Below are 22,646 nucleotides of genomic sequence, written 5' to 3'. Positions count from 1 at the left end.
AAAAAAAAGCAACTTTTATCCTTTCGTCATTCTGTGCATGCCTATTTTGAAAGGTACACATGTGCGAGTTGCCCAGGCAGGCGCTACACTACACACGTGGAAGCGACGCACACGCTGTCCCCTTCCAAATAGGACATCGGCGTTTAACACTGTGCGCACAGGAACGTGGACACCTTTTCTTTGACGCGCCCCGTGGGACGAAATGGAATTTTAACATTTTAATGTTACTAACAAATAGGGAGTAAGAGTGATAAAATGGTGCAGAGATAGGGGTATGCAAAAAAAAAAAAGAAGAAAAAAAAGGAAGAAAAAAAAGGAAGAAAAAAAAGGAAGAAAAAAAAGGAAGAAAAAAAAAGAAGATAATCAGATCATGCATGAGGCATTAAAAAAGGAGGGGGTAAAATCGTTGCGAAAAAGGAACAGTGTGTTTATAACCCATCTGTTTTGTTACCTCCTTGGCGATGTTACAATATCTCTCAGCGTAGAGACAAATTGGTGGGCCCCCGCGCGGGAGCACTGCTCGCGGAGCATGTGCATGGTTAGAGGTACACACATCCGCACATGCATAGGAACGCACCGCTCATCGGGCGCGAGCAAACAAATTAAGCAGTGGTGCAGCACTGTACTGTAATATACTATACTGTACCGCACTATACTATACCACGTAGAAGTACCCGACCGGGTCTTCGTCTTCACCCAATCAATCCTGCAAATACTCCCCTGAATAGGAGCCGCTGCAGTGCTGTCCTCAGCACCAGCGTGCGGGGTAGAACCTTTTTGAGCCGCTCCGACTGTTCTGAGTATATATGTATACACACAGAAGACAACGTGACGTGAGCTTCCTCTCCAGATGAAAAAAAAAAAAAAAAAAAAAAAGGTCATACGCAATACTCCAGGGGATACGAACCGTATATGTTACTTCCCCAACTGGCACTTCAACTTGGAATCCCTAAACTTGTTAACAATAATGTCTATAACTTCATGATTCGCGACGGTGGTAATGTCTCCAAAATCGTTTAACTCGTTCGCTATGCATCTTAGTATTCTCCTAATGATTTTTCCACTCCTGGTTTTAGGCAAATCAGGCACTATGCAAATGAGATCCGGGGTGGCAATAGGACCTATGGCTCGTCTAACGTATAACTTTAATTCTTCTATAATGTTTTCATCCGTGTGACTCACATGCATGGTGTCCATTTCGGCCAAGTTGGAAGCGGGTGACAAATGAGCATTCGCATTTGGTGCGTTTCCATTGCGATCAACGCAGTGGTCGAGTGATTCTATCGCGCCTCTCCCTTCTATCGCTTCTCTCCCTTCCACCCCCTCCAGCTCTCCCCATTTTTTAGAGACGCCCACCTTTTTAACGACGAAGCAGAGAATGCCCTCCCCCTTGACAACATGGCGGAACGAAACAACGGCTGCCTCCGCGATGCAGGAGTGTTGCACCAAGGCATGCTCAATTTCTGCAGCTCCTAGGCGATGACCGGACACATTTAAAGTATCATCAATGCGCCCAGATATCCAATAGTATCCGTCTTCATCTCTATACGCACCATCCCCAGTAAAATAATAATTGGGGCAGGAAGAAAAATAAGTTTTTACTAACCTGTTATGATTCCCATAGACAGTTCTTAGCATACCTGGCCATGGGCTCTTGATACATAACAAACCACAAACATTAGGACCATTCAAAGGTTCCAAAGTTTTAGAATCTAGAATTTCTAATTGGACACCGAAAAATGGAAGACTAGCACACCCAGGTTTCATTTTAAATAAATTGGGTATCGGTGCAATGACAATTCCTCCCGTTTCTGTTTGCCAATAAGTGTCCACAATTACACACTTTCTCTTCCCAACAGTGTTGTAATACCATCTCCATGTCTCTGGATTTATTGGTTCACCTACACTCCCTAAAATTCGGCACGACGATAGGTCATATTTTTCAATGTAAGAATCCCCATGTTTCATTAGCGCCCTAAGTGCTGTAGGTGCCGTGTAAAATTGGGTAACTTTATGCGTTTCTATTAAACTCCAATATCTACCACAATCTGGGTACGTCGGGATGGAAGAAAACAAGACGGTGGTTATTCCGTTCAGTAGGGGGCCATATAAAACATACGTATGGCCAGTTACCCACCCAATGTCTGCAACGCAGCCAAATATATCATCTGCAGTTACGTCAAATATATACTTGCAGGTTGTGTAGGCATACAGCAAATACCCTGCCGTTGTATGCGCTACACCTTTTGGTTTTCCAGTCGAGCCGGATGTGTATAATAAACATAGGAAGTCCTCACTGTCTACGTATTCTATTGGACAGTAGGCTCTCATGTTTTTTATTAAGGCGGAACCGTCCACATCTCGGCCTTCCTTCAAAGTGCATATATTCTCGTCAAAATTGCTCTTCCTGGAGTCACTCCTAAGGTAGCCTTTCCCTTCAAAGGGTATGCTCTCCTTTGATGCTTCCACGAACGATTTACACATTACTGAGTTGATATAATCACATGACTCTTTTTCTAGGGAGTGGTTGCTTCTGTTCCCCATGTTGTTCGTGGCCTCTCCCTCGCGACTGCACTTGTCGTGCCCATTGCCAATTTCGTTACTGTAGTGGGTTTTATCTGAAGCGGGGTTCTTCTTCCCCAGGTTGTTATTTTTGCAGATTTTTTTATGGAGGGTGTGTACACCTTTCGCTTTGCTGCCACCGCTGTTCGTGCCACCGCCGTTGGTGCCACCGCCGATGGCGCTCTCCTCGAGGGGGGCGTTGCAGCGGGGAAGGTCTCCATGGGGGCCACTGTCATGGGTGTCACGGTTGTGATGGTGGTGATGCTCATCATAATTATGGTGATTATCATAATTGCCGCGATGATCGTGATGGCCGAGATGCGCGTGATGCGCGTGATTACCTTCATTGGTGTACTCCTCCGCGGGGTGGCTCGTCGCGCCGCCAACGCAGTCGCCCTCCCCCGGCGGGCACGCATACGCGGAGGGAGTGTCCCCCTCTCGACTGGGCTTGCAGTTAAAGTAACCCTTTGCGCTGTCCCATTTGTTGTTGTTCATTTGTTGGTACTCACTTTGGTTCACGCCATTCTGCTGGCTATTTATCACGCGGGCTGCACCCTGGGCAAGAAAATTATCAGCGCCTTTCAAGTCGGCGCTGGTTGAGTGGTATAACTGACTTTGCGCTGCGCTCTGCGATGCGCTCTGCGATGTGTTGTGCACGTTGCCCTGTGCGTTGCCGTGCGCGCTGCCCTGAGCTGCACTTTGAGAGGCGCTTTCCAGGAATGCCCTACTCGCGTCACTTATCTTCGTTTTGTTTTTAAAAACGATGCAAACCTTGATGGCGCCGCCACACATCTCCATAGCGGCATCCGCGATTTGCTTGAGCTTGGTTAGTTTCCCTCCCCGCATGCCAAAATCGCTCGTAATTAATACACTCGAATTGGAGTCTAATATACGGTCACACAAACTGCCTGCAGAGTACCCTGCAAACACGACATTGTGAATTGCACCTATCCTAGCACATGCTAGCATGGTATACACAATTTCTGGGATCATTGGTAAATAAATGGTAACCACATCTTGTTTTTTTACCCCATACATTTTTAATAAGTTGGCAATTTTGCAGGTCCTTTCCAACAATTTTTGATAAGTTATTTTTTTAAAATCATTTGGTGTATCTTTTTCCCATATGATTGCAATTTTGTTTGGGTGTTTTTCCACCCATCTATCTACACAATTATCACATGCATTAATTTTTCCATTAACAAACCAGCTAATGTTCCCTTTTTTAAAATTCCCAATGTATACCTTGGTGAACAGTTTAAACCACCTTACACTATTTTTTGCAATGTTTCCCCAAAATAGCTCTGGATTGTTAATACTTTCCTCGTACATCTCTTTATATATGCTTACATCTTTTATGTTTCCATTTGTGCCCGTCTTATTGTCATTTTGGCTGTACGATTCGTTTACTGGAAAGGAGTTTTTGTTAAGGAAAATATTTTGATCTATGTCGATGACGTTCAATTGTCCTGAATCTATTTTGGTGATGTTTCCATTGCTTTCCGGGTTATTCATTATGTTTGACAGGAGATGCCTTTTTTTTTTTTTTTTTTTTTTTTTTTTTTAACCCGTTAAAGGTTCGCAACATGCACGTATTATAGGGGAATGGGAGGGGCTATTGATAAATGCACATGTGCTTATGTGCATACGCGCGCACTTTGATACTTTGCGCTCGTGCCTGCTACGATTAGGTTCTACACGCATAATCCCTTCACATGTGCAAAGGGGTATATACACATACGTGGGGTTTACACAGGCCACATACGCTTACCTAAGCAAGCAGGCATATTTATTAGTGGATATCCCCCCTCTCAACATCCTTTTTTTTTTTTTTTTTTTTTTTCCCCTTTAAACTGCATGAAGGATAAAATTTAAAAGATAAAAAATTACGAAATGGTCAATTGTACGAACAATTAAATTTAAAATATGAAAAGGGCAAATTGTAAATATTTTAATCCGTATGGTTCAGAGATTTATGTACATATCGATGTAGCGCATGTATAGCTTTTATATGCTTATATATTTTACCCTCCGCGCACAGCCCCAGGGCGTACTTTACAGTACAACGTGTATATAATAATATATGTACATACCCATTTGCCCATGAGCTGAAAACACGGATGCCGCCGGGCGCGTGAAGCATAAGTTCGCGCAGGGGCATATTTTTTTCATCACAAAAATAAGCAAAAGGTGATTTGCAACAGGGGGGCACGGGAGGTGAACTAATGGGAAGCAAGTAAAAATCAAATAAATTTTTTGCTGCCTTGGAAAGCGCCATATAATACTATGCATGAAGCATATATATTATACATGCCGCTCTTCCATGTGCCACATGTCACCCCGCGTAAGGGTAAACTTAAGCTGGCACAAACAAAAGCGACTTCACGGGTGAATGCTCATAATGTATGCATACATCATACATATGCGTTGTTCACCACATGTACACTTAACAGTTGGCCTATTTTTCATCACCTCCGGTTAAGAAATTACATTTAATGGATTTCTGTTGGCCCTACCCCCAGGGAAACAGCCTTCCCAATCCGCGCGCATGTTACGCTAGGCACATCGAATGGCATAAACGACATTTGGGTTGGGATTGTTACACTTAAGGGAAACGTTCCATCCAAGTAGCCCCTTCCTCCACATCGGAATTTTTTTTTTTTTTTTTCCGTCCGTTGTTTTTAATTTCGCCACTTGTGTTTATTTTGCAGCGCAACCTTTCGCAACATTTAGCAACATTTCGCAGTTTTATTTTTTTTTGTATACCATATGACATACAACTCAGGCATGTAAACATTTTTTTCCTGCGCTCATTTGGAATAAAAAAAAAAAAAGAAGCGAACGTGTACATTTTAACATGCAAAGGGAACACATACACAGGGGCGATACATGACTCACTGTACGTATCTTTGTAGGCGCACGCTTAACAGCGGTATGTGGCACGTAACTGTTTGCTGACCATCCTTTTGACTCCCACACAGGTGATGTAAACCCTACATTTGTATTACTGGCATGATAATGAAAAGGCTGCGTCACTGTTGCTGCATGTAAAAAGGGGTACCTACCAATGCGCTGATGTTACCCCTTTTTGAGTACCGTCAGCGGTATGTACATTTTTTTGACGAAGATCCTGCCCCCGGCTGAGCCATAACATGTGGGAACGAGTGTAACCCATTCTTTCGCAACTGTGTAGGGGTAATACCGTATGATGCATGTGGCATACCTGTGTATGGGCCTCCTCAAAATGAGCAACTAAGATTGGTAGCGCATCCACACGCTATGCCCGTCCCCATGGGTATGATCTTGTGTGTATACGCACGAGCGCATGCATTTACATGTACACTGGTTTATATGTCCACTGTCGACGTGTTAGTATCCCCGATAAATCCTTTTGTTTGTAAATTGCCCTAACTCCTTGAGTAGTTGCACGGAAGACACCAGTTACAGCTTTAAACTAGTGCCCTCCCCTTTTGCTCACCACCTGCATTTTTATTAATCACTGCTTGGAGCCTATGCTAACCGCCCCACTTGCTGATTACTCATTTGGTTGAAGCGCATTTATGTTACAAAGCGGAGAGATGAAAAAAAACAGAGCAGTGTAGTACCCATTTTTGCAACCTTCCATTTTTTAACGCCCCATTTTGGTGCCCCCCCTCTGTGGTGTTAGCAAAAAAAAAAAAAGGACTTGAGAAGGGAGAAAAAGTCTGATAAGTGAATTTCCCCCCTACATTGAGACATTTCGTGCTACGGGGCAGTAAATCCAGAAGGTATGCTTAACTGGTTAACGCTTCTAACCCCCACTGAAAAACGAATAATAGCTAGCTGAGTGAACCATGGAAGAAGACACATCAAGAGGGACTTCCAAAAGAAGGAAGACGAATGACAGTAGCAATGCCAATCATTCTTTGCTCCATAAGAACTTAGGTCGTGTAAGTGGAAGTGACTCAAATAATAACCATCCCAAGCAGTTCACGCAGCAGAATAAGAAGACAAATAAAAATGTGCCGCCCGCATCGACCCCTGATAATGCTCAGAATTCGTCCCATTTTAATACAAATCCAAGTGCAAACCAAAATGTATCCCATCCCAGCAACAAGCGCAATGCTAGCAGCACCCAGATGAATAGCAGCAAAAGAAAGTGCACCAGTAATCGACTAAACGACGGAGATCACCCTTTTTTGAAGAGGCCGCCGGAAAGAGCCCTGTACGTGGACTATGGCGAAACGGAGAGGGTAAAAGATGATGGCCGCACAGGGGCATACACACATAGGGGTATAGGGGCACACGGACGTATGTTTGTACGCCCCTATACCCGTATGTCCGTGTGCTCATACTTCCTCCTTGTTTACCCCATTTTTGTGTCACCGACTACTCACCTCCATTTTACCACCATTTCGCGACCATTTCGCCACCCCCCCCTTCAGAAGAACTGCGTAAATGTGCCCAGCAGAATACACCTTTCGGACAGCTTAAAAAATACCTACACAGACAATACGAGTTTTAAAAGAAACCAGAAAGAGCAGCAAAATAAAGTGGGCCTGTCATCGAATGAATACACCAATTATAAAGTAACAACGGAGAATAGCACGACGTATGACCATGCGAGGAGGCTAAACTACATGTGGAATGTTTACGTGGACGAATTACTCGGTTTGACAAACACAGAAGAACTGCCCCTAGACACCATAAATGACATGGAGTTGAACGGAGCTGAAATTGAAATCCACAAGTCTCGTTGTGCCTCATATATTGGCATCAAAGGGATAATCATCCTGGAAACGCAAAACGTAATGATACGAAATGAGTTTAACAGGAAGGTTAAGGAGAAGGGGGGGTCATTACCCCTCGATGGGTTCCTGCCATCGTTCTTACATTGTTTCCCTGAGTGGTTATGCCTCCGCGAGTACGAGCGCATTTAGGCAAAGGGTTATCCCCCCTCGCGTGCATATATATAGATTTATGTATATTTATGTAGACACACGCATACGCCCGTTTCACCCCGCAGGCGTTCAAAATAGTAACCCCCAAGAACAAGGTCTTAATAATGCTGAAAAACAAAACCGTGTTTATCCTCACCATAAAAGATAAGCAGTACTACCTGCATGGCGTCCAGCTGCTCCGCGACCCCGCCTTAAAATCATCCAAAAAGTACAAAGTGCTCCAGAACAGGGCTATTTAAAAAGGGGCCATTTTACTGCGTCATTCGAGGATTCGCATAAGCACGAATTTCATTTTTTTCCTCTTTTTTTTAACTGTAATTTTTACGTGTAACATTTTTATAATTAAATTTTGTACACCGCGTAGTGTGCATCTCAATTCGTTTGTCATTTTACCGTCGTTTAGTGATACGGAGTGGATTTTTATTTTTTCCTCCCCCCCAATTTGTTACTTGCGTTTACTCCGCACTGCTTCATTTTTATGTGATTTTTTGCGCCTATGTGAATACTCGCACATCCACACGTTTAGCTTACCACAAGGTTGTGGGGCGTCAGGCAGGGGTGCGCAGGTGTATGCACAGCTGCATGCACAGCTGCTATGTATATATGTGAGTGTTTTCTTTTTTCTCCCCCAGTTAGAGCGGATATATGCAGACGCATTGCGCAGTTTTTTCTCGCTGTATGCTGAATCCCCCATTTGTTCTTCCCCCCTTTCTGCTAATTTGCATTCGCGTACAATTATACTTTACTTTTGGAACAACTCCAAAGGGGGTTAAATGACACACAACATTTTGCCAATCCTTTTCTTTAATTAACTGACCCAATTCACCGCGTTATTTTATCACACTTTTTAAGTTTTCACTTTTTTTTTTTTTTTTATGCTGAAAGGAAATGAAACCACAAGCATCTTTCCTTTTCCTGAGCAAAATTGCCTGACGAATGTAAAGCGGCATTTCAGTTAAAGAGAACTTTTCCAAGCAAGTCAGCATCGTGTATTTTTTTTTATGTATGCATGAAATGAGTTCTTGCTAAGGGAGTAATTGCCGTAACGATGAATTGTTTACGTCACCGCAGGGAAAATTATCAACGTCGTTTCTACATTTTTCGCTTGTGCTCTCGGAGAGGTACACGCTGCGTTACTCAGCCACTACACAAATACATACGTGCATAGTACATATCCGTACGCTTCTTCTTCTTGGTCGTTTTTCCACGCCAGGTTCACTCTCTCACATTTCCGCTAGTTAACCAATTTAAGCCCTGAGTCAAAGGTAATCAGGCTTGCCAATCACGCGTACTAACCAGGCTTGCTAACCACGCCTGCCGACCAGCAACGGTTCCTCCGCACAAGCTAAACAGAAAAACGCATGGACGAGTGAAGTAGCCTCATCATGAACCCCCATCCAGTTGAGCCCCGTGACCAGATAGCAGAACTGCTGGTGGAGTCTCCTCTGTTTTCGTTCAACTGCGCACACTTTATAGCCTTTAAAGGATTTAGGGAAACTTTGCATGGGCATAATTATAATGTGTCCTTAAGACTAAGGGGGAATATACAAGGGGATGGATATGTAATCGACTTCTCCATTTTGAAAGAAAAAGTGAGAAAAGTTTGCAAACAGCTCGATCACCATTTCATTCTGCCAATGTACAGTGATGTTCTAAACATCCAAGAAGTTAACGACAATTTTAAAATTACATGTGAAGATAACTCCGAGTATTCTTTCCCCAAACGGGACTGTGTGCAAATTCCTATCAAGCATTCCTCCACAGAAGAAATAGGCCTCTATATTTTGAATCAACTAATAGAGGAAATAGATTTGCCCTTCTTAAAGACACGCAGTGTTAACTACATGGAGGTAACCGTCAGTGAATCCCCATCGCAGAAGGCAACGGTGCACAGGAACATCTGATGGGAGGAAGTGGAAGGGTGTGTCACCAGGACGAATCCGTGCGTGCAAAGGTGGTACCCTATGTGAGTTTTTTTTTTTTTTTCCCCCCCCAGAAATGGGAATTTTTTAATGTGTAAATGTGTGACTATGCGTTGCACAAATTAGCGTATTAATCAGCGAAGTAATCGGCGAACAAATCAGCGAAGTAATTGGCGAACTAATCAGCGAAACCATGCCGCGCAGACCCCTTCTCAATGGGCGTCACATCCATTTTGGCAAAATTCTTCATGTGCAGTTTTGCACGTAAGTACGGCGGTGTGCAAGTTTGCGTATTTGCATTCGCACATAAACACGCGCGGGGTGCTTCTCGACCTTTCGGCCTTTTCGTGGGCGAGCTCGCCCCGCGCACACAAATGTGAAGTAGCATTAAATCGGCAAACAAAATCGAAGATCATAACACAAACGCGAAATTAGTAACAAAAAAAAAGGGTAGGACAATGGGTAAAAAGGGGTGAAACGAATGAGGTGCACGGGGGATCCGCTTATCAAAGGGGGTCTTCCCCCGTGCAGGTGGCACAAACGTAGAAAGCGCGATGGCGCGAATGTGAAAATATGAAAATGCGCAAGTGCCCATGTAGGTGCATTCATGTGCTTCTTTATTTTCCCCCTGTTTGCAACACCGCATCGGCGCATCGCCTCACCGGCGCGTCACCACCGCGTCACTCCCCGTACATGAGCTGCATCTGGTCGTGCACCACGTAGGCGTCCAGGTCAATCGCCGTGCAGTTCTTAATCGCGTACAGGAGGCGCTCCTTCAGAATCTCCAAGCTGGAGTACTGAGGCAGCAACAAGCGAAAGCCACACGTGACGGCGGTGGGCAATCTTTGGTCCGTCTGGCTGATACTGTGGTTAGGGTTGTCAACATCTATGATCATATACCAGTCATTCTTCGTCGTGGGCAGCCTCGACCGCCCTGAAACAAATCGGAGGAATGACTGCAGCTGCTCATTCGTAAATTCTTCCAACACTGCAAACAGTTTGTCCTTTATTTTCAAATCATTCGACCACGTGTGCGCTTTTAAGACGTCCAGGTTAATTTCTCTTTCGCCACAAACCATGTGCTCCACATTTGTAAAATCGTATAGCAATCTCAGTCGACCCAAAGGAATCACGGAGCTGAATCCTTTAAGTAGATAGCGCAACCCTTTAGACGATTCATTCATTTTGCATCTAGTCATTAACCGGATGAACAATTCCAAGTTGTCAAAATTGATTGGTATGTTGGCTCCATTTCTTATCAACTCGATGGAATTTCCTCCTGAGTCTTCCGTTATGAAGGTGATATCTCCGAGGGACTGTTTCAATTCCATGTTCCATCCGCTGGACCGCTCGCAGTTTACCATTTTCAACGTTTTGAGCATTTCCACAGCGACAAAATCGTAATCGCACAGGTCTTGCAGTTCGAGGGGAGCTCCACATATCTTCTTCCAAATGATTGGGTTGAAGCATATGTTCAATGCGGATGCTATGCATATGCACATCCCCATGACTCGGCCTAACGATTCATACATGGCTAATTCCATCGCTCTTGTGGTTTTCTCATCATACTCTATGTTCATATGGTTTTTCTTCAAATCATTATGCTTCTTTCCATTTTTGCCATTTTTGCTATTTTTTGCATTCTTCTTAAAACTGTCCGAGTGGATATTTTTCTGGTCCATTTCGCTCCGTACGACTTTTTCGTCCGTTTCGTTTTTTTTCTTCTTCAATATTTTGCTGAGGAAATCATTTCTCGTTTTGAGCGATATGTTGTTCACAATTTCGAGCACATCACTGTCGTAGCCGCAACTTTCGTAGGAGCCACTTTGCTCGTATTTGTTATCTACGTGAAAGTCCATTTTGTTGCCTTGCTCTATTTTTTCGAATGTTACAGATTTTTTGCTGCCAAAGAGGTACATTTTGTCATTGTTCCTCGCGCCCCCATTGGCTGGTTTGTCTCCCCCATGTATGGGAAGCATATCCCCCGGCACTTCCTCCCCGGCGTTGTTGTGATTGCCCTCTGGGCTGCCACTTCCACTGCTGCTGGCATCCTCCGCATGTCGTCCTGCAGACCCTAAGCAGTCGTAATTGTCAACATTGCCATCCGCCTTTTCGTTTTCCCCGCTGTGTGTTGGAGTACCGCTATGTTGTGGAATACCGCTATGTTGTGGAATACCGCTATCTGGTGGAGCACCCCTTTCCAGTGTCCCACTCGCATTGACGTTACAACTTTGGGGGGTGCCATTCGTATGGGTGTAAGTGCCTCCACTTTGACCTGTCAGCTTTTCTCTATCAGGTTGATCACCTCCCGAGCGGTCCTCACCATAGAGGGGCTGCCCACTCTGCGACTTGTGCAATTTCTTCTTCATATTCCGTATAGAATTGTATATGTACAGTATCTGCCACCTGAAGCTCTCCAAGTTATCAATCATGTCTATTTCGCCAACGTAGTCGGACTCTTTAACACTGTACGAGTTAATTTTAGGGTTAATGATCACGGTGTCCTGGCGTCCTCCCATTGCTTGGGTGTAGTTAGGGCACGGGATGCACAGGGGAAATATGGGAAGGCTCTTATCAGGGGAGTCTGACAATTTGCCCATAACTTCTCTCGAAATGGAGGAAAGAAATTCATGAAAGGGACCTCCGAAATCGGTTGCTCCTTCTCCTATAAATACCACCATGAAAGGTCTATCCCTTGGCTTTCCCCTTAACTTATGTGTGTCTATATTTAGCAAAGAGTATGTGCTTTGGTACCACATCGTGTGGGCAATATTTTTCGCCGTTGCAGCCATGCCTCTGTCTATTCTGAGCGTTAAATTGGATTTCTCAGAGCTCGAGGAGGTGATATTCTTCAGACACTCCTTCCACAGTTTTAAGGACGTGTCATGTTTGAGAAGCTTCTTAACAAACAGGTAGGAGGACAGCTGTACGGGGAGGTCCGAAGAGCCCATCGCTAAAACCATTTTACTGGAAGTGTACCCATTTTTACAATGTCTTATGCAGTCTGGTAGCGACTCCTCTAACGTTTCCTGTTCGCTCTCCCCACTGGGGAAGCAGTTTCCCTTCTGCACATTTTCCGAATTGGCTCTAATGAGCTCATTTTCCGCGCTCACATTTCTGCATTCGCCTTTTCTCTGGGAGGGGCCATTTTTGTACACCAACCCGCCTTCCTCTACGATGGAATTATTCTTCTCAACGGAATAGCCGTTATGCTCGTTTTTCTCGCAGTCAGCGCTGGCCAAATTGCTCCATTTGTTTTTTCCACCTTGTTCCACTGTTGGCGCTTCGCTGGAGGTGCCCTCTTTGAGACCACTCTGATTGTTCATTGCGGCGGGATCTTCACACGCGTCCCTTCTCCTGCGCGATCGCGCACACGGGTTGGCACTTCTAACGTTGCCACGGCTGACGCTACCACGGCTGACGCTACCACGGCTGACGCTACCACGGCTGACGCTACCACGGCTGACGCTGCCACGGCTGACACTACCACGGCTGACACTACCACGGCTGACACTACCACGTTTGACACTACCACGGCTGACACTACCACGTTTGATACTGTCACGTCTGATAGTGCAACTTTCGACGCTGCCACGTCTGACACTATCACTTTCGATAGGGTCAACCGCCTCAGAGGCGTTCCTACCCTCGCTGCTCCCCACCTGCGATGCGAAGCAGCCGCTTCCCCTGCGGGTTCCTCCATTTCGCACCTTCATAACGCTCCAGGGTAGAAACTTATCCCCGTCCGCGAAGAAACACAAGGGACATTCCAAGGTGCGCAACCCATGCTCCTCCAGGTGAATAACCGGTTTGTTAAACAAAACAGCCGTAATGGGCAGACAACTCTCAAAGTAGGTGTTAAACTTATTCAACAGCGTGATACGGTCCTGAATGATCTTCAAAAAGAGGTGCTTATTCTTCTCATACACATTACTTTTATAATAATCCACAGTCATCACCATTTTATTTTTTGCTATATATCTGAGACACTCATCGGAAAGGACAAAATATTTCTTAAAATTTGGAGGAAACATCCCATATCTTTTGTAATTACTTTGGTATACAATTCTCATGGTGAAATTATGGACCTTTTTTATTTCCTCAATGAAGTCATCCAAGGACATGTTTATTCTTTTCCACAATTGGGACGTCTTGCTTGGGAGTTTTTTTTTTATTTTTTCCATATCAAATGCGTGGTATACAAATAAGCTTATTTTTTCTGAAGAGTCCATGTAGCTGCTTATCAAATCGTATATATGCAGAACATAGGTGTCAAGTGTGTGTGGCCAAATTCTGTTGCATTCTTCTCTTATCATTTCATTTTCGCATGGCTTGGACATGAATTGCAGTTCGCACATCAGGTCATATTCATCATCCCCTTTGTCATACTGATCGGCATACCCATCGGGGAGGAAACTTCCTTCCAAAGAGTGCTTCTTATGGTAATGATCACACGCAGTGGAGGCATTCCAGTTGGGTTTCTTCGAAACGGTATTCATCATAGAACGTTTTCTATTCCTATCATTTTTGATGTTCATTTTGTTAAAGTGCTTATTTTCGTCGTTATAATTTTTTACCACATCATTCTTATTGCTGCTAAACTGGCGGTGAATCGAATTTTCCCGATCCTCCTCGGTGATGAAGTCGTTCGCATTTTTCCCATTCTTATGACCGTACGTTTTGGAGGCTTCATATGGAAAATGCTGCTTCACAGCGATGCCATTATTGCTCTCCTCTTCGCAGTTCCCATGCAACATGAAGAGGGCATTTCTCAGCTGCTTCCCACACAGGAATTGGCTCTTTTTTCTATTACACGTTGCATTGTTGTTACTCACGTGATGGTTATCTCCCCCGGTGTCTAACTTGATAGAGCGCATTGAACTCTGCTTTGTCAAGCCGTGCTCCGCGTTGATGGCTTCTCCGCTTGCGCTGTGCACGAATTCGTTTTTGTTGTTACTGCCACTTTGGTAGTAGTTAGACGCGCTGCTGCACGGGGCGTCCTCTGGGGGGATTTCTTCCCGCGCGTTGCTCTCACTGTGTGGGGCCCTGCCGCTGGGGGTGCTTCCATTAGTGTTAGCATTAGCGGTAGCGTTAGAGGTAGCGATCGCGTTAGCGGTTGCACCTGGCCCTCCGGTCACCGCTCCATTCGCCGCGCCGCTCACCCCTCCGCTCACCCCTCCGTTGGCGAACTCCGAAGGGCTGCCCCCCTTGCCGGAGTCGTTCCCATTGTTATACATGTCGTTCGAAATTTTGAACAGCGGGATGTACTGCTTGGAGCTGACCCTGTAGGCGGACCGGTCATACGTGTGGTACTTTCTGGACTTCCTTTCCTTCGCCCCGCTGGCCTCTTCCACGGCATCGTACGCGGAGTAGTGGTCGTCGTACCCCTTCATGCTGCCCCCATTCACGAAGCACTCGCTTATATAATTCCTATACCTGTCTGGCACATCGCTAAACTCATTGTTGCAGGTCATCCTCTTACTATTCTCATGAAAGAGGTACTCCTTGAGCACATTTTTGTTCGAACAAAAGTCGTACAGCAAAGCATCCCTGTTTAAATTTTCCACGTCTATATTTTTAAAAATGTCGCTAAACAAATGCGCATCGTACATACCATTTCTTAGGAAGGTCCTTTTCTCATCGATGATATTCATGAGGCTGCTATAGAAGAGCAAGTTGTTTCCATTCTGTAGGACCTTATCCACGAGGGAAGCTGATTCTATCATGTCTTCTTCGTACCTATAAATTGTATACGAATCGGTCACCCATTTTACGTCATAAAATTCGTTGAAAATGCCAAGTGCTTTTAACAGCTTCTTTTTCCACTCATCATGGATACTCGTATTCCACTTCAACTTGAAGCTGTTAAAGATGTTAGCGAAGCTGTCCACTTTGAGAAGGATGTATCCTAAGTCGAGCAGAGTGTGGCAGCTTTTTAAATTTTTCTTCAAATCGATGTTCATAAAATATTTTAATCTTTCGTCCATGTAGAGGTAGTCAAATAATTCCAGAAATTTGTGAAAACCCCTAAACACGTCCTCCTCACTTTTAATTTGCATTAGCGTATTTTTCAGCTCATCAAATTTGGGGATACTCTTAGCATCCATGTATCCATTGTTTTTAAATATGTCCGAGAAGACACCTGACTTGTTAATAAATTCGATTAGACTTCCTTGCAGGTCTTGGTAGTTGAACATGTTTTTCCTCGTGCTGGAAAATACAAGGCATTTTTTTTTGATACTTCTTGCTCTGCAGTTGTGGCCTTCGCACTGAACATCTTCCTTACTCCGTGCCTCCTTCTGTGTGGTCCGATTTTTCATTAGCTTCTCCTCCTCGTCCAACATGAACTCCACGTCCGTATCGTCATACCTGCCATCACCTCGAGAGTGGACAACCAAATGGCTCAGAATGTCATTTTTGTCTTTGCACATGTTGCCCCCCATTGGTAGTCCGTACGGGCCACCATAAGTATAACTCTCTCGCTCGTCTTCGCTGTTGCCTTCCTCCACGGATGCGTACTGGCCACTTCCGGTATGTTGACCACTCCCGCCATGGTGGCCACCCCCGTTCTGCGGGCCGCCCACCTGTTTGCGCGTCAATTCGTTTCTGCTCAGCGTGGCGGCGCTTTCACCGTCGTTCTGGCCACCACCACGGTTGATGTGGTAGCGGCCGTTATCGCGGTGGCTGTCATCGCAGCGGCTTTCGGTATCCTCCTCATTTTCGCACATGCCTGTGTCGCACGGGTTCTCCCTCTGCGAGCAGATCGTGCCGTCGCCCACGGAGGGTAAGAAGTTCGTGTGGGCGCTGTCGCTGCTGCCCTTCCTCTCAAGCCGCTCATATATCGAATTCATGTCGGCCTTGTAACTGACTGGCTTCTTCCTCTTCCGGTCTGCGGGGGCCACCTTGCCCGTTGGTTCCTCAAAGTGGGGGTTCTGCGCGTCATGCGCGTCATGCGATTCATGCGAGTCCTCAGCGTCGTTCAATCTGCCGATGAATTTCCTTCCCGAAAAGTTGTTCAGCTGTGTGCCGTAGTTCAGCTCCTCCAAAAATTTATCGCTCGTTCTGTTCGCTTTCTCCGTGGCGGGTGGGTCTTTTAAAAAGGGGTTTCCTTTGCACAGGCTTTGCTTCTCACCCCTCTCAAACTTCTCCCCCGCCCTGCCATCCACATGGCAAAAGTTCGATATGGACACGTTTCCGGAGGAGTTGTCGCAGCTGTAGTACTCCTCGTCTGTCCTCCTGCCTTTCCACTCATCATTGCCCTGGTGGTAATGGCCGTAGTGCACTTCATCATCGCAGCTGCCAACCTGTTTGTAACTTCTCGCAGCGACTAACTCCTCGCCCCCAATGACGAAGGAGTTAATCTTCACGGAGGAGTAGCTATTGCCGGAGTTATTCGAACAGATGGGAAATCCCACGACGACGGAACAGTTGGAAAGCAAGCCGGGGATGATATCCTTGTTGATGTAACTCCGCTTGTCCTTTTTCTTACCCTTCAGCGATAGCTTTATCCACATTTTTAAGATTGCTTCTACTTTCTTATTTTTAATTAAATTTTTTTGCACCAAATCCTCCACAGATAACCCCTTTTTGTTCACCAAACTGACGTCGGCGCCTAATTTGAGTAGCAGCTGTACCATCTTGGCGGTGCAGTTTTTCTTCCCCTCATCTGGGCAGGGGTTGAGTAACACCTTATGCAAGGCTGTGTTCCCCTTGGCATCTTTCTTATTTATCTGAGCACCGTATACACAGACGAGCATGCTAACAAGTCGACTGTACCCATACTGAGCAGCAACCATCAGGGGGGTTTCCTTCTCCACTTTGTGGCAGGCCTTATTAGGGTTCACATTCCCCATTTCTATTATTTTCTGCACACATTCTTCACATCCAATTCTGCAAGCCAACATGAGGGGGGTTAAATCCTTCTCGTAAATAATATTCTTCATAGACGATACAAGTTCGCATGGAAAATCCTCCTGATTTATTTCGTAATGCTCAAAGGATACCTCCTGCTTGCTTTCGTCCGATTTGGCTAGCAGCTCTGGGTTGTACATCAAAATGGAAGACACATTATCGCAATCGTTTAGAAGTAGCGAGTTGTACAGTTTGATCATATTGACGTGGTTTTTTATCCGCACCACCGTTTTATTTTCGCTGTCTTCCGGCGCATCCTCGTGGTGGTTCCCATTACTTCTGTTTTCTTTACTCATTTTTTTCTCCTTACTCTTCACATTATTTGCACCGCTAACTCTTTTGCCGCACTTGTGCTCGTTGGAGTGCGCACACAGGTTGCTCGCCTTGGTGTTGTGGCTATGGCTGAGGTGGCTGTTCATATACCCCTGCGAGGAGTCCACTTCGTTACCGTAATTCTTCACGTCTTGCTCCTTCTGAATCTTATGCGTTTCCTTCGGAAGGGAGCCCTTCTCATTAGTACTACCGCGACATTTGACATCCTCACTTTTGGCAGCACCAAAATCGTTCACATTGCCGTTGCTGAGGCTGCTGGAGTAGGAATAATTGGACGCATTTCTTCCATCTTCCATTTTTGCTTCTCTACCCTTTTCATATGCCCACTTCCCCCCAACGTTTCTATAATTATAGAAGGTGTCAAATTTAAATCCAAATTCATATTTTCCATTTTTATAAAAGAAGAGGCTCTGGAGGTGCGGCTCAAATTCGACACACAAATTATCGTTCGACTTAAACTTGGCCACCTCCATTTCACACTCTTCAATTCTTTCTGGTGGGAATTCCGAAACGCAAAGGGGCAGCTTCAGCGGGCATATGAATTTCCCACTGCTTGTCCATAACCAGCGGTACCCCCCCCATAAAATGCCCACCGAGTTCTTCACCTCATTAGCACTATACCTGCTATCACATTCTTCAAAATTAACGGTGCAGTTGAAAATAAAATGCTTCGCAGGGAAGAGCGCTTCGTACGAGTCGACACATAATTTGAACTCCTTGCACCCTATGTAATAGACAGAGCAGTTGCTCGATTCCTCCGCGTGCTCTCCTCTACAATTGTAGTAATCCTCGACGCTGTTCAGATCGTTGGTCTTGTCCTGCTTGTGGGCGTACATGTTGCTCATCATCGCTTTGTCCTCATTCAGGGTGCCACACGGGTCGTGCATGTTACTCATGAAGGAGTAGCTGTTACCGTTCGCATGGTCGTCCTTACAAAATAATTTATTACTATTGATGTACTTCTTCCTCCTGAGCGCGTCGTTGTTCGTGCTCTGTTTCTTCTCATCGAAGATGTACTTGGCGCTCCCGTGCGCGGCAGGGTCGTTGATTTCCTGTATGGAGCTGTACTTCACATTATAGGAGTAGTCCTTTTTTATTTTGTGGAAATTGTGAAGCCTATATTTTATGTGCAGATTCGCGTCATTACTCGTGGTGAAGTAATCATTGATGTAGTTGCTGTGAATAAAATTGCGGCTGCCATTCTCTGGGATCAATTCGTGGTAGTAGGAAGTGTAATGCGCTCTATTCACATCATTTGCATCGTAGTAGTTGGCCTTCAACCCCACGTTCGCATGCAAACTTTTCTTCTTCCTTTCATTGCTCCTGCTCTTATTTGTCTTGGAGTAACTATGTGCAGTGTGGAAATTGCTCTTGGCATTCATTCCTATATCTTCATTTTTGCAGAGCCTATTGAGATGGTTGTTCAGGTTCAGCTCCCCCCCCTTCATGATTACGTTCGAGCTTTCCTTCTCCATGTCTTTCTTCGTGTTCGTTTCGAGAATCTTCGCGTACGTCTTCTGTATGTTGGTTATATTTTGGATGCTCGCAATGGCCTTGGCGTTCTTCTGCTCGCAACTGTTCAACGCGTCCAAGTCCATTTTGCTCATTTCGGGCTGCTTAAACGAGTTGGCAACGCCGTAGTAATTTATGACTGGCACGCTTCTCACACTTCTCACATTTTCTAGGGATAGAAAATTCCATTTGTCCCCCCCCTGCACACTTCTGCAGAGCATAACATTGGCAAAGTTCACCGGCTCGCTTTTTACTTGCATATTGGGCGTTAAAAACAACGTGTTGGAAAAGGGGTCACCCGTGCACAAGTGATTAGACCTGGAATTATAGTAATGTATCATTATTTCATTATCCGGTTGCGCTATTATGAGGGGCATTTTGCTCTTCTTCACCACTTTGGTTGAGGACCTACTTGCCCAGGCGGCATCTGGGAGGACGAAACACGTGCGCTTCCACAGACTTCTCCTCCAATTCTTGTTCACATTAATAGTGCAGTTATTCCTATATTTCATTTTGTGCACATTTTCGAACTTAAAGTAAAAGTTGGTCAGCGGCGATACGAATATCTTTTCATTCGTGTCAATGAATTTCATGTGAATTGAGCAGTTGCCAAAATTACCATCCCGAAATTCGCCTAACTTGTTATGAGGCACGACGGGTGTTACCTTGATGAGTGGCCGAAAACTGGTCATCTGCGCGCTGAACTCGCTTCGCAAAATTAGCGTGTCATTCGAGAACCACAGGACCTGCTTCCCAATGACCTTCACTTTTAGGATCACGCTATCCGCGGAGGATACTTTATTACTCATCATCGGCTTGGCGTTTTCAACACCGCTGCAGAGGAATAGCCCCGTGGTCGCCACCGTCCCGTCCGCCATGTTCAGCGTGATGCAACTGTTCACCCTGTTGTGCGCGTCATTCGAGTTTACGCCGCTCGCGTCGGAGATGGTTTTCGGGTAGGACACGTCGTTGTACGCGTCGGGGATGAGGTACTCGTCATAGTTGCCATTGAGGTAGGCGCTTTCATTTCCATTACCGTTGCGACTGCCATTTGCGCCGCCACCTACGCCGCTACTCCCATCCTCCTCTCCGTAGCAGCTTCGGGAGTACCTCTTGCCGGCAGTGCCCCTTCTGCTCACCGCGGAGCAGCTCAACTGGTTCTTCCCAACCGGTTTGGTCGCCGGTGGGTGGCACGAATCAGCTCTATAGCCACTGCTGTACTCATGCTGATTTGCCCTTTTCGCGTACACCTTTTTCTCCACACTTTTCGGTAAGTAAGAAGCATACTTTAACATCTGCTCTGCGTCCACATCGTGTTGCGCGTAATTGTTATAGCTGAGGAGCAGATTCTCTGTAAGTTTGCGCGAATTTGCGCTGCTGCTATTTTTGTAAAACTCTCTATTGACTGACATCTTGCAGTTCCGGTGCCTCTTCAATTCGTCCATGTTCGGTTCATCCAGGCTGAGTGACGTGTCTTTTTGGCCTATATCATGATTGACGCTCACGTTTAGTAGCCCCACTTCTATGTGCACCAAATCGCCAAATCGGTGCACAGCGCCCTTCTGCTTATTGGACACACCAAGGGAAATGCTAAAGGAAGAGTTGTGTGCACCTGAGTATATTTCGGAGTCTCCCATTAGGATGAAAGCCTGTGGCAAGTTACCCAAATCAACCAGCTCGATATGGGATCCCGAATTGACCCTTCCTACGCTTTCCAGATCTAAGTCGGCACTTAACGATTTCGATTCGAGGAGCAGAAATTCTTGAACCTTGTTATGCTTAATTTCCTGTAGAACGTAGTGAAAATCGTTGTCCGCGCTGAACACTATCGAAGGGTGCTCAATCGCCTTTCTGGAGACATGCTGAAGATCTTCCTTTTCCCTTCGCAGTAAATGCAAGATTCGATCCACATTGTGGTTGCCGCTTACTGTAGAGGCGTCTTTGTGCGAACTGTTGTCATGGCGCGCGTGGGGGTACCTCCCCCCCGGTGCAAAGCGCTCCGTTCTCTCCTTAGGTATGGGGAACATATCCTTTATCTTGAGCTTAATCACATCCGCGTTGGGGGAACACACGTGGTGTATTTTTTCATTAATATCGATGATGACATTCGCGCAAACCTTCTTGTTCAACTGCAGCACATTGTCGACGAACATTTCGGGGTAGTTGCCCTCGTAGGGGTCATCCAGGATGTCTCTTCTCTCCGTGGCATTCATAATTTTGTTATTCTCAGCAAAGAACAGGTGCTTGTTCTTATCCCCCTTGAGTGTACTAGCCTTGAGTGTACTATCCTTGAGTGTACTAGCCCGTTTCTGTTCTTCTTCGTCTCCTTCTTCCGCCTTACTGTGCATGGAGCAATTTTTTCCCCCCTTTTTAATGGCCAAATCGCACAAATTTTGCGAACTTCCATTTGGGCTCTTTTTCATGCCATCCGCAGGGGAAGCCGCAGCTCCAACGTTCGATTCATCCACTTTTGGAAGTCCTCTTTGTCTGCCACTCCGTCTGACACTCTTAGCGTACATCTTCGACACGTGATCCACCACGTAAAGGTAAAGGCAGTACTGCTTAAAATTGGCATGCACATGCTCATCGTAGTAATTCATATTGTTGCACATGTCAACCTTCTTAATGTAGTAGGCAGCACAGGCGAAGTAGTGTATAAGCAGCGCGGCGTTAATTTTGAGGGGGCTGTAGGTGCTTTTCTCCTTATTTTCGAAGAGATCAAAATTGGCGAAAGTGGCAAAATTGTGGGTGGACTTCTTCTCATTCTTAGTACCAGCAACAGTGCTGTTTATATACAGCGTGTTGGGAGTCGTCGGCGTATTGCCATTATTGCACGAGTTAACCGTTTCGGTGTTCTCCTGCAGGCTGTTGTTATTCACATTGTTGGACGAAATGTTGGGGCTGGCCCTGTTGGTTATGTTCAAATTGTAGATAGTCTCATTGCTAACGCTGCTGATCCCGTTGAAGTTGTTATTTATCATCCGGTTGTTGGCCGAGTTCTGTATGCAGCTCAGAATATCATTAATGTTGTTGTTCAGGTTGTCTATAATATTGTTCACGTGCTCGTTGTTATTTCTAACATTGTTGTTGCTCATGTCGATGGCCTTGTTCTTATTGGCGCTTCCGCTTTTGTAATTATTTTCCCCATTCAGGCTCAAAATTTGGTTAAAAAGGGAAGACCCGCAAATGTGCACGCAGTTGAAAAGGTAGGACAGAAATGCGTGGTAGTTGCACTTCACCCGCTGGTACTTCTCCCGAACGGCGCCGTATCGTTCGCCCCTCCGTTCCGGAGAGTCCCTACAATCTTTGCAGTTATTGTAGTTACTGCAGTTATTGTAGTCCCTGCACTCCCTGCTGTCCCTACCACTCACATCGTAGTCGCCCCCCACCGTCTCCACTTCCACGCTAAACTGCGCTAACATGTCAATGTCCTGCAACTTCTTATACCGCTTATGGCTCCGACTAT

At 45.5% G+C, this 22,646-nt stretch overlaps 4 protein-coding genes across 4 annotated transcripts in view; 2 read left to right on the top strand and 2 right to left on the bottom strand.

Moving 5' to 3' along the window:
• Positions 1-915: 915 nt before the first annotated feature.
• PVX_114495 (acetyl-CoA synthetase, putative) lies at positions 916-4,077 on the bottom strand (the record flags this gene model as incomplete). Its single annotated transcript, XM_001616237.1, has 1 exon — positions 916-4,077. The coding sequence occupies one exon, from the start codon at positions 4,075-4,077 to the stop codon at positions 916-918; it is 3,162 nt and encodes a 1,053-aa protein (XP_001616287.1).
• Positions 4,078-6,395: 2,318 nt separating this feature from the next.
• Positions 6,396-8,855, top strand: PVX_114500 (hypothetical protein, conserved; the record flags this gene model as incomplete). Its single annotated transcript, XM_001616238.1, has 4 exons — positions 6,396-6,794; positions 6,987-7,349; positions 7,568-8,623; positions 8,716-8,855. 3 exons carry the CDS (start codon positions 6,396-6,398, stop codon positions 7,739-7,741), a joined length of 936 nt encoding a protein of 311 aa, XP_001616288.1. The 3' UTR covers positions 7,742-8,623; positions 8,716-8,855.
• Positions 8,856-8,887: 32 nt separating this feature from the next.
• On the top strand, positions 8,888-9,406 carry PVX_114505 (6-pyruvoyl tetrahydrobiopterin synthase; the record flags this gene model as incomplete). Its single annotated transcript, XM_001616239.1, has 1 exon — positions 8,888-9,406. One exon carries the CDS (start codon positions 8,888-8,890, stop codon positions 9,404-9,406), a length of 519 nt encoding a protein of 172 aa, XP_001616289.1.
• Positions 9,407-9,659: 253 nt separating this feature from the next.
• Positions 9,660-22,646, bottom strand: part of PVX_114510 (hypothetical protein, conserved) — a gene marked incomplete at its 5' end in the record, with an annotated part of 28,537 nt that continues 15,550 nt past the window's right edge. Inside the window, one exon of the mRNA XM_001616240.1 lies at positions 9,660-22,646. This exon is cut by the window's right edge and continues 15,550 nt beyond it. Within this exon, the coding sequence (XP_001616290.1) occupies positions 10,105-22,646 (12,542 nt within the window). The 3' untranslated portion in view covers positions 9,660-10,104.

The sequence above is a fragment of the Plasmodium vivax genome, chromosome 11 (assembly GCF_000002415.2).
Source record: "Plasmodium vivax chromosome 11, whole genome shotgun sequence".
NCBI lineage: Eukaryota > Apicomplexa > Aconoidasida > Haemosporida > Plasmodiidae > Plasmodium > Plasmodium vivax.
The sequence above is the reverse complement of the archived record's forward strand: the minus strand, read 5'-3'. Positions and strand labels throughout refer to the sequence as shown.